Below are 12,318 nucleotides of genomic sequence, written 5' to 3'. Positions count from 1 at the left end.
TTGACAGATTTGTGTAATAAGTATAATTTATTTTAAAATAACATGTGAACAAATGTAAAAAAAAAAAAAAGAAAAGAAAAAACCACACACAGTACACCAATCATTACAAACTTCATGAACTTCAGACAAAATTCATTTCTCATTCATAATGCCAAAACAGAATAACTCCATTAAATTTTAGACCAGTAATTATATACTTTGCACAGTTTTAGCAGTTGGAGGTAGTGATGGGTGGGGTGGGGAAGAATTCCAATAACACCTACCTTCCACTGACTGTGATTTCATTAACTCCATAGTATCTATGCCTGAAATTTACCCAAGGCTCATTTGTATGATACTGGCCATGGAAATGAATCCTCACTTGCGTAGCTTTTACAAATTCTTGGAGAGATGGAGTATTATAAAAATCATTGTAACCAGGCCGGTGATTTGGTTCCGGGGTAAGAATACTAAAAGTTAGATTTCCACGAGAGTATGGAGTAAAGCTGTTTAAATAAAGAAGAGGAAGACAAATGAAAACCAAAATGTCATATATTTTACATATTCTTCTCAGAGAGGGTCTCCATTCAGCTACACACTTTTTTTTATGCTTTCTAAGGAAAATTTTTAGATCAGTGGCTTCCCAATCATCAGAATTCAAACAGGAAAGAGAAAGAAACATACTCTATATGTCTGTTTTCCCCAAACTGCAATGCTCTTCTCCAAATCCTGAGTTTTCCAGTTAAAAGTAAAGCCTCTAAAAGGCAAGTTCAAATTCTGAATGAAGTGTAACTGATTCAGTGACATCTGCCCTAGATTTGCAAAACATCTATGTCAATGACATAAAGAATTCATTTAAAAGGCTAAGATGATAATTAGCATGCCCACGTTGTTAATTATTTCTCTGCTAAACACATACATAAAACATACAGAAACAATTATATTTTGAGTTCCAGAGTCACTGGACTCTTCTCATCTCATTTTGACAAGCGAGCAGGATTAGAAATACACTACCGCTCCAGTGAGTTCAGTGTAATGATGTAGGGTTCAGAGTACAACTTTATACTTAAACCCTAGAAGCGGAAGGATAGTCCAGAAGTCAAGCAAAGCCCAAGTAAGCAAGTACCATACAAACTGCTTGTTTGCCCATTTGGTATGAATGACGTTCATATTGATGTATTTACTAGGCAGAGTTAAGCAATGAGCAGAACTTGCCTCTGCAGGAGGCAAGAATGCCTGCTTCTTTCCACATCTACACAGGCTCATTAAAAATATACATCCACAGGAAGCCCTTGGCACACAACATTCAAAAATGTATCTTCCTCACTTCAAAATATTTCTGAGATTTTGAAAAAAAATAGATTCTTAGCTAGATTTTAAAAAGAATTAAAAAATACAAGAACCCTGATCCTCAACAGGACCCACTGCTACATCAGACCCTTCTATCTTAGTGAAGAATCTTTGATTTTATTGTGTCCCTATACAGGCTGCATGTTTCACAAAAATCTCAGTGGAATAAATCTGTATGTTTCTTCAGGGGATACTGTCCTCTCCCCTTCTCCTCAGAAAGTTAAATAAAACACAGTAATCAATACTTTTCTTTCATGACAGAGAGCACTGTAATGAAAACGTTGAGACTGGTATGAATTGAATGAATGAGAATGTATTGGTATGAAAGTACCAGAAGGAACAGCAGAAGGACCGTAAAGCTGATAAGTAGGTCCTCAAGATCTTAGTGCACCTATGTGCAGCTTCTCAGGACACTCATATCAGGAAAACAAAGGAAAGCTTAAAACAAGGCTCAGCCTTTATCCAGACTAAACAAAGACTCAAGCCTCTGATAAGGATATAAAGACAGTGAGTAAATCCTAACAACTGACAGAGGTGGAACAGGATGGAGACACAAAAACCTTAATCATTTTCAGTTCCTAAAGGATACAAAAAAGCCCATTCGAAATTAGCATGTGGTCACCAAACAAAGAGGCAGGAGACATGATAAGAATTCCAAAACCAGGGTCACTTGTCGTCCATGTCATTCCAAGGAGTCCTGGCCACACCACCAGGATGCAAGCACGCTGGTGGCTAAATCCTGGACAGACAACTTGAACACATGCCTTGGCGCTTACAAGTATGTGGCTATGAGAGTGAGTGAAACTGTTTTTTTTTTTTTAAATAAAACCACCTTCCCCTCCTATAAAGGTCTCAGCATTATGCTCTGCTACACTGTTGCCACAATGTTGCAACATTATCTCCCACAGTAATTCCTCTTTGAATATACAGAATAGTGACCATTACAGGATATGTTTCTTATCTTTTAAACAAAGCTTTCTGTACCTCATCTGTACCCAAAATCATTCATTCATATCACTTCCTATTATCATTTATGTCATGTAATTGAAGGGGAGAAACAGTACTACTTATACAACATTTATGGAAACGGTTCACACTTCACTCCTGAGATCTTCTTAGAAAATATACAAATCATACTTCTGGATTGAAGTCTAATGAGTTCAAACATAATTTAGGTCATTTATCCAAAAACATTTGGCTTACTTAAAAGATTTCCCTTCTCCTCTACCCTCTGCTCCAAGGATCAGCAATAAAGTTCACATTCTTTTGTTGAAAACTGGTGTAACACAGATGACCTTATGCTATTCTCCTTAGAATACTCAATTCTTAGAGAACAGACAAAGATGCTGACACTTGAAAAGTCTTAGTGAGGTAGCAGAAGTGAAACAGCAAAAAAAGCAAAATGCCTACAGCACCTGGTATTGTATTTTCTGACTGACTTCCAGCCAAGTACTAAACAAGCCTAATGCTGACTGGCATCTGAAATCAGGCAAGACGTGGTGCATTTGAATAAATACCACTATATGTAAATGTGTGTGTGCACATGTATTTTATATATATGTGTGTGTGTGTCTGTGTGCATGCATGTGTGTGCATATATAATTTAAACATGCTAACTGCCTAGTAACAAGGTTTGCAATGTTTCCAAGAGGTAAAGCTCTTCCTCCCTCCCCTTCCCTCCCAAGTTTTATTTTGGTTCTCACTTAGCAAGATTAAAGAGCTTTAAGATATAATTTTCAACTCATCTCTTATGTGTTTTTCATGATCAGCAATAAGGCTGAATGACTGGCTTTGTTAAGTTTGCCCTCTCCGTGTCATGCATTACTACAAAAGAGATCTAAACTCCAGAACAAGTTGCGCTCTTGGAGATCAGAAGGAATACCTGCATAACCACTGGATAGTTAACTATAACTCTGCTGCCAATAAATAGTCCTGCAACACATGAACATACAAAATTTCAACAGTCTAGCTGAAAACAGAAATCAGTTGTGTCAGGTTCCTCAATGTTTGTATTCTGATAAAAATGACAGATGACCTTTTGCAGTTCTTCAATGGAAAGGCCAAATTTTGGATCTTCTACATACTCAGCAGCCCATAACAAATGAGTACACCAAATTAAAAGATTCTGTCTCAGTGGGACATGAAAACGAATTGTGTTAGGACATTACCTGTTCAAAGCATCTGTATTATGTAGATACAAACCAACTCATACCTAGGAAGTTGGAGACAGTTGAAAGAGTCTGGTTTTTCCAGAGATCCATTATTATCCATTCCAAAAATACTGCAGTTTTTAGCAAAATATTGCCAGTCTTCCCAGTTTAGATCATTTCTTTTTTTTCTTTCAATTCTTACTGCTTCAGGGTGTGGGCTAAAGAACTGAAGTATAATATAGAATACCTACAAGAAGATAATAAATTTTGGAACAAATATTAAGCATGACTGCACTATAAAACAATGACAATATAAATATTTTGTTTTATTTCAGTGCGACAATATAATCTTTTCCCACTCACAGACAGAAGAGTTTTACTCCAGGCATTCCAAATTAAAGACAAATAACTTTTTGTTAAACAAGCTCTTTGTTTTCTCAGACATTATTACGCAGCAACTGAACTGTTCCATCAGAATTCTTCACTTTTTCTTGAAAACCATTTGAAAACACACTAGATAGCTAAGTCCATGATTTGTTACAGTAACATTATTTTGGAAAAAATGAGGTGCTTAGCTTGGTGTTGCCAGGTATCTGATGAGTTGTTTGTCTGATAACAGGTTGTTGGGTTTTTTTAATTTAATATCCCTATTTTCCATTTGGAATCCAATCAAATACCTGTGTTGCAATGAAGAGGACTTCTCCCAAAATACTGTTTAGAGAAATGTGTATGCACCAAATAAACCAAGTCTTAGAACTTCACTGATATTTGAATTGCTTTTTTAACTAATGGACCAATTCTTTCTTATGTAGCAGAAATCAATTTTGTAGCCTGTCATCATATTATTTCCCTTCTCCCCATTAATAACAACAAAAAAAAAATCCAAAACACAACAAAGCTAGAAAGAATAAGCATCACTAGCATTTGAAACATGATCTTGATTCCTTTCTGTCAAAATGCAAGGCATTTTGATAGCACCCCTACTGCGAATGCAGCCCCACTACTGATGTGTTCTTCCTTCCAAGGCCACCTGATACTCTTCAGCCCAATAGCAAAGTGTTAGGTTGCAATCTCGCCTCTGTTCAGAATCCTCTTCCTGTTCATCACATTCTCCTCCCATATGCCTCAGGAAGTTAAACTACCATCTCCAGAGCACCTACACAACAGAAATCCCTGAAGACATGCCAATGTGCAGCAGACTTGCTAAATTCCATCTGACCGCAATCAGCTTTCCATCAGAAGATATAATACAAGCACCTCAAGTTTTAATAGAAATTCAATTGAAGCTGAGTTAAAAGACAGCAACCAGTTTCTAGATATTGATGTCTTCATACAGGATCTTCACTCTAGTTTATGCAGTCCAGAATATTGTTTGTAATACCAGCTAAGGCACATGAAAAGAAAGGTTCCATAACAAAAATCATAACACATTTGATTATTTTTCACATTGTTTCATGCTGATAAAAAGTTTTCTTCCTGGCCCTGAGGGATAACATCTCAGAGCATAAGGTCTGAATTTCCTCAAACTTTAAATAAAATGTATATTAAATCTCTTCCTAGTTTTGATTTAATAAATAGCAAATGTAATCTTTTCATTACCTGATACTGTCCATTTTGTAAATCTATTGTGATAGAAACACCATGATCCAGATCTGCAGTATTTGTAAATATAGATGAAATCCAGGTGGTCCCAATGTCATCATCATTGATGTAATACAGAGGATGGGCTTCTGCATCCAGCCTCAGCACTCGGTCATTAGTGGTATCATCTGCACCATTAGGGATGCAGTACCTCTGTATCAATGGGTGTACCCGGGGATGACTTTCGGGACAGCGGCACTCAGACTGGGTGTGCAGGTGAGGAAATTTTCCAGAGAATACTTCCAAAATGTCTCTGTCACAGCATATAAAAAGCAATTACATACATGATAAAAAATGACAAGTGGTACTTTGTGCCTCTAGGTTGATAGATTAAACAAAATTCAGCTTAGACTACTCTAGAAACCCTATAGCCTTGTTTCATCGTGCATAAATGAGCCAATCAGCCAGGAATCTAGTCACCCAGGGTTCCTACTTAATCAATGGTAACCAGCAGGCACCTTTAGCAGGCATCCATGAAGAAGCATTCCGGAGTTGCTTTCATTGTTCCACAGACATACGGAGCCAAGGGCATACATGCTCCTTGCTTGGGTGCCTAAAGCTAGTTAGGAGGAATCCAGTGCCAGATGCAAAGAGAAAAACTTCTATCAATATTTTATTATGGCATTGTGTCTGACACCAATCATTGATCTGTATACTTTTCTTAAGCTTACCACAGGACTGACATATTGCCTGTACCCACAAAACCATTAGATGACTTGAATATAATGTTTGTCCTCAAATCTTCCAATAAGACCAGCTTGAAAAATGTCACCTTAAAAACTGTGTGTAAAAATATTTTCACCTTCAGCTAACTTTAATAGAAACATCCACTAAATTGGGCTACACCAGTCTGTGGTCACCCTATTGAATTCTTACAGCTTATTTTAAAGCAGTTAGGTTGCTTTAGTTCCCACTGACTTCATCAACTGAAACAAATAAGTAGATCAGTAGATGATATGAGCAGGTCACCTAAAACTTTATCTGTCATCTCTGGTGTAAAAGAAGGATTTTGTGATCCTAGAAAGTGCTCATTTTTATCAGTAATAATATATGCCTTGTATTATTATCTGGCAAGTAAATACTTGCTGGCTGCCACTACAAATTCTACAGAAACCAAAGTTACAGAATTGACGTAGACTAAAATTAGTTGATATGCAGACTAAGACTTTCATTCACAGTTTATCCCAGACACATTTTGGAAAAAGTTATTTGTGGATATAAAACAACTACATCTATGAAACCATCGTTAGTTCACAACACTTTGTAAAGTATCTTAGCTTTTAATTTTTAAACTATACTCATTTCACTAACTTAAACTGCAGTCCAAAGGATTTGACAAGGATTCCTCTGAAGGAATATACAGCCAACGCAATCTTCATCTAGCTTGGAACTGCAATTCATATTAATACTTTAAATTCACAGGAGATCAGTTCATCAAATTGTCCTGCAGACAGTTGAGCTAGAAAACTACTCTCCATCTTATTGAAAGACTATCATTAAGTAGCCTTAAGATCTACAGTCATGAGTGTCACTGAGCACAACCTACCCTGAAGCATCACACAGACAAATAGGACTTGGCTACTTCTGGCCAGTTTGAACTGACTGGATTAATCCACCATGAGCTGGATGACTAACAAAGGTAACACTTCTTTGTAACACACTAGGAAGGGTGGCTGGAGGGCAACAGAAACTGCAGCGGCAACCACTGCGTGGCCTTGGGGATGGAGGAAGTCAAAGCCATTATCCTGGGGCTACATGGACCAAGCTAGAGAAGTCATTGGCAGCTTATGCCGACAATCTAATATAGAAAGCAATAAACAGTTTAGACAATAGCCCCTTGGCTGGGGGAGGAGGGGAATGGGAAAGGGTGTCAAGAATACCATACACAGATGCCTGACACCATGGAGAAGCTGAAGCCTGAGGAAGTGAACTGCTAAGCTTTGGAGCTGAGCTGTCAGCCACAAAGCAAGCATGCTGACCCATTGGAGCATCTGTTCTGTTCCGCTGGATCACTGGTTTTGGAATGATCTAAACTGGACTGGTAGCGCTGAAGCTCTGATTTGTATGTTGTGCGTGTATGTGTGTGTGCGCAGAACACACGCATATACCCATCCTGTCAAACAAATAAACTTTGGGTTATATGTCGCCAAGAGGTGTGGATCTGTTCCAGCAGCCACCCCACCCAATGAGCTGTCCAGCTCGGCTGGATTCAGCCTCCCTCTCCCCTAGAACAAGGCGCTTTCCTGTGAGTGCTTCCGAGAAGGTGGGAGTAAAGACTGCGCTTGACAGAGGAAGTGCAGTTTCTTATTGAAACCTATAACAGAGAGGTCTGCTAACAGTAAACCTTGCTGTAGGGGAGAAACAATTTGTGATCACAACAACTCGCCGTAAGGCAAGCACACAAGGATTCTGTCCAGCTTGAAACACTAGCAGAGTTCGCATTCAAGAAGGAATAAGACCATACAGCAGGGGGCTCTGCCTGAAATACTTTAAAGAAAGTGCCCACAGCCTACATGGAGCTCTGTGGAAACTTGGGAATCTCACCCAACTTATCAGCACACAGTGTAACATCAAAACAAGAAATCATGAGTTAATGTCACCTAACTAGCTTATAAGCATTGAAATCTAGCCACTGGATCTACTGTCTGTTAGAATACATACTAAGTCAGCTTATAACAGAGACAACACTTTAACAAGGAAAGCACACATTTATTACTGAGTTTCAATACACGTATTTAAGCAACAATTCAAAAGAATAACACATTAAATTATTGAATTTACTTTAACTCAAGGTTGTTTAAAGTCATGTTTGAAATCATATCCAGTAAACTACATCATCACAAGCAATCATCTTTTGAAAACGACACGAGTAAAACACCATACTTTGAGGAGTAAGTATATTGTTATGCATTCTCTCTCTTCATCACATTCCTATTTTCACAAAAATAAAGGTCATTTACCTGTTAGTAAGTGCCACTGGGTAAAATCGAAAATCTTGCATTCTTCCAACAAATTGCTCTAAACCTAAGAAAATATACTATAAATAAATAATCTAATTGTATTGAGCAGAAAGCAGCTTTGCACTGCATGAGAGCACCTTTAATTCAACACTCACAGATCTCTCTTGCACAATTACCCCTCCTGAATGAAACCATCTTGGACCTGGACAAAACTATAGAGGGCAGTGACTTAATTTTTTGATAAAAAGAATGATTTATAATAACTTTATAAGAACATTTTATACCTATCTCTTTTCTGATTAGAGAGGTGGCACAAGGACCGGCTCATTAGACAGAAGTAATGAGCCAGTCCATGTGCCACCTCTAATTAGAGAAAAGATACAGTAGGTACAACTGTACCTAACAATTTATACAATAAAGATAAAAGGCATTTAAAAATATTTATTTCTTTTATACACTTATCAGCTATCCAGTATTCAGAATCGGAATCAAAACAAAACACATTTCCAAATATGAGCTTTAGGAAATAGGATGCAGAACATCTTTGTTGCCCAACAGCATAACAACATTTAAGCCACATACAGCTATATTTAGGACTTGGCTTCAAATTCTGCATGTTCTCAGAGAGAAATACTCAATGTTCTTACACACGCAGAGCCAAGAATTTGTGGAGAGCAACAAAACATCCTGTAGTATTTCTGCAATGATCATGTCTACTGTAGCACATATAAAATTCTGGATGTAGATAAAGGGAACACTGTATCAGGCACTACTGGAGACCAAGGGACCCTCATTTTGCCAGTGAGTTTACATGAGTATTAATAGAACAGAAGAAAATCTAGAGTCAGAAATCTTGAGTTCTATTCCTGACTCTGGAGAGGAAATTAGTCTAGTGGCCATGCATAATTCCATCTTGAAATAGTTTCACATATTTACTCAGAAAAGCTAGGACATGATATTAATGGAATGTGTTGCTTTAGAGACCAATATTCTGGAGAGTGCAGAAAATCTACTTACATGCAGTAACACATACAATAAATTATGCACCTACAGGACTATCTACTGAACACCTATCTTTCAGGCAACTCTTGAGAAAGCTAATTTTACAATAGGAATTTTTTCTTTCATAAATATATTACTTTTCAACACAATATATTACTTCTCAACATATAGATAACTTAAAAATGACTCACACACACATTGATTTTAACCACAACGAGCACATCTTATTTTTGAACATTCTGATTCATTCCACTAAAACAGTACAAGTTTTACCTGTGAAGCTTTGTCCAATTTGCAATGTACCATCAGCATCAGGATCTGCAATTGTTCCCACAAGAATTCTCGAATCAAAAGCTGTACTGTCATCCTCCCAGCCATTTAAAAAGAAACTAATTCTGCTCTGATGCACCTATGGAATCAACGTAAATGGGCAAATATGTACTTTTTTATGTAATCATCTTGATTTCTGTACATGTTGCATCTATCACTGATTAATCACTAACATTACCTTGACCTACATGTGGCATGTCTTTATTTTTTGGTGCCTATTGAAAGTACTTACCTTTTTTCTATCCATTAGCAATCCAGGTAATAAGATCATCATTCAGATGCGTAGATTATGAAATTTCTATAGTGGTCAAACCAAAGAAGAATCTACAATACAATGACTGGCAGAATGAGGGGGGAAGGAGAGGCAGAGGAAAAAGAGAAGGGTCTATTGCACAAGCTACAACACTGGTTACAGTTACTTTACCACTTCAGGCCATGGGCGCATGTTATAGCTGTCAGTGTTCTCATATATATCAGCTCATACAGGCCTCAAGGGACTATCTACCAGGCTTAGGATAACCAAACACAGCACATTTCAGCTAGGCCTCTAAGACCCCTCCAAAATACCCCCCTAACCCCAGCATGTTCCTTTTTACAAGGGCTGAAGGGAATGGTATAGGAACTGGCTACGTTTGCTCTACAGCCAGTGGGTAATTCCCTCATATCGAGAGAACCTTTGGCTAGGAATATGCACTCAGTTGGCACTCCAGGGTACTGTTTTCTGCAGGCATTCCCTTCCCTGCCAATTCATTTTAAATTTGAGCTAACATTCATATAAATACTTTATGGCATTCTCCCAGCTCCACAAAGTCACAAGATGCTGAGCTTTTACAAAGTACTGTTCTGCATTAAAAATCCTCATGTTTAGCTGGCATAAAACTAGAAAAGGTTTAATAATATGTAGGCACCTTCCAGCCTTACATTTTATGGAATTCAGTACTTTCATTTGAAAAATATAGGAGTACTCAAAATGAAAACTGCAGTCATCACGCCTTATAGTCAGCTTCCTACAAATGAAGTTAATTAGAAAAACTAAGATCAACTTGTTCAAGACTTTTGAACTCTCTCAAATAGTTTACTAGACTAATACAGTGAATAAACATCTTGCTTACTTCAGAAAGTGATTTATTTGCAAAAACTGGAATTTCTTGATTTCAACAATATTTAGCTTGCACGAGGCTTATTTAAAATGACAGCTCAGTAGCCTTCACATTTTGAAACGTTGTAACATTGTTGCCAGTTTACAGAATGTTATTTCCATTTTGCAGAAAAGGTAATCACAAACTTAAATGGATGCTGGGTGAATCACGTCTACAGAGGCCAAGAAAAGCTAGAGTGCTTTAGCCTGTCTTGGTATCTATTCTAATCAAATCAAAATAAGGCCGGAATAATTGCCTCCATAGGAACAATGGATGTGCAAGGACAAACAGAAGGTTTACAAGCCAGAATATTTTGTTGCAAAGAGGAAAGCCAGGACCTGGGAAAAAAAATCAGTTTGAAAACCACAACATAAGCATTCAAAATGTTATTCCATCAACAGTCTTTCAAATTTCAGACCAAGACAAACAGACACAATTATCTATAAATCTGAGTTCAGATGATCATCTGTGCTTCAGGCACTGAGTCTATCAGTACTTTAAGAAAGAAAATATGCAATGAGATGGAGTTTGGGGGGGTTTTTTTCTTTAGGTTTCACAGAAGATTGTTCAGATGCATTTTTCTCCTTAAATTACATTTTCAAACATATACATGTATGCTGAGCTTTACTGCTGTTGTTTCCAGATTCAGTCAGTATTTCTCAAATTTAGACACAAAAATTTATTGCTCTTCCACTGATGGAAATTTGAAGGCTATTACCATAATTACTAAGCACTGAGATTTGGTCAAAAAGTTATTGTACATGAGTTTTACCACTCAAAATACATCTCTTTTCATTTTAAGTTAGCTTTTGTGTTCACTCATCAATGACCTAAACACAAAAAAATTTTATTTAGTTCTAATTCAAAGCCCTTTTAAACATCTGACACCCTATTTGCAAGAGCCTAAGCATATGTGTATATGGTGGTTACACTGCATTTTTTTTCAGCATCACTTTTTTACAGCCTGTTACTGTCATTTGGTGTTTGACTGTTATCACCATAGAAGATACAGGCTTTTCTACTTTGTTATTTGTAGCATTATCTCAGGTTTTACAACATCTTTGCACAACATGCCCGCACATGAAATATAACTAGTGAAAAGTTCTCAATGGTATTAATGCATAAAAAAGAATGTGGTTCCATCTCTACTGTCTTTACCCAGCCAAAAGCTGATGAACAGCCAATTTTCCTTTATCACATTAGCACAGCCATGAGGGAAACACATTTGTTCTAGTCAGCTACACTAAAGATACTATTACCAATCTAACATATACATGTTTTATATCAGCAGTATTCTCAGAGTATGAGGGAGCCAACAATATATTAACACTAGCATGACAGTTTATTTAAGAAAAGAAAATTGTCTCTGTAGAGGGACAGAAGTTAGAAATGTATGGCTAAAGCTCAGTGTCACTGGTCTAATAAAGGTAATAATTCTTAAGCTTTCTTTATAGCAGGTAACACTCCTGTGGCAGCTCTGTCATATCATTCAAATAAAAATGTTGTCTTTTACAAGTTTATGTGTACCTTTATTTTTAGTCAGATATGAAGCATGTTTCCGATTTCCTGTTTTCACCACAAACTTACTGTCTTGGCTGCAGTTCCTATAGGACCTGATTCTGCCTCCTTCAGTGGTAAGCAGAATGCTGGCCTTCAGGTATCCCTGTTAAAATCAGTGCGACTATTTATGGCTTAAGAGTGACAGAATTAGACCCTAAATGATCAGGTATTTTTTTACTTGTTGAAAATTGGTGATTAATGACAATT

General features: G+C 37.2%; 1 protein-coding gene across 1 annotated transcript in view; it reads right to left on the bottom strand.

The window, feature by feature from the left end:
- USH2A (usherin) overlaps window positions 1-12,318 on the bottom strand; it is a 409,459-nt gene that overhangs the window by 364,611 nt on the left and 32,530 nt on the right. Inside the window, exons 3-7 of the mRNA XM_013949903.2 lie at window positions 9,356-9,491; window positions 8,081-8,144; window positions 5,079-5,373; window positions 3,542-3,726; window positions 264-485 (exon numbers count right to left, since the gene is read on the bottom strand). Coding sequence (XP_013805357.2) covers window positions 264-485; window positions 3,542-3,726; window positions 5,079-5,373; window positions 8,081-8,144; window positions 9,356-9,491 — 902 coding nt within the window. The remainder of the gene's footprint in view (window positions 1-263; window positions 486-3,541; window positions 3,727-5,078; window positions 5,374-8,080; window positions 8,145-9,355; window positions 9,492-12,318) is intronic.

This window comes from Apteryx mantelli, chromosome 3 (assembly GCF_036417845.1).
Source record: "Apteryx mantelli isolate bAptMan1 chromosome 3, bAptMan1.hap1, whole genome shotgun sequence".
NCBI classification, from domain to species: Eukaryota; Metazoa; Chordata; class Aves; order Apterygiformes; family Apterygidae; genus Apteryx; species Apteryx mantelli.
This window is presented reverse-complemented; position numbering and strand designations above follow the sequence as displayed.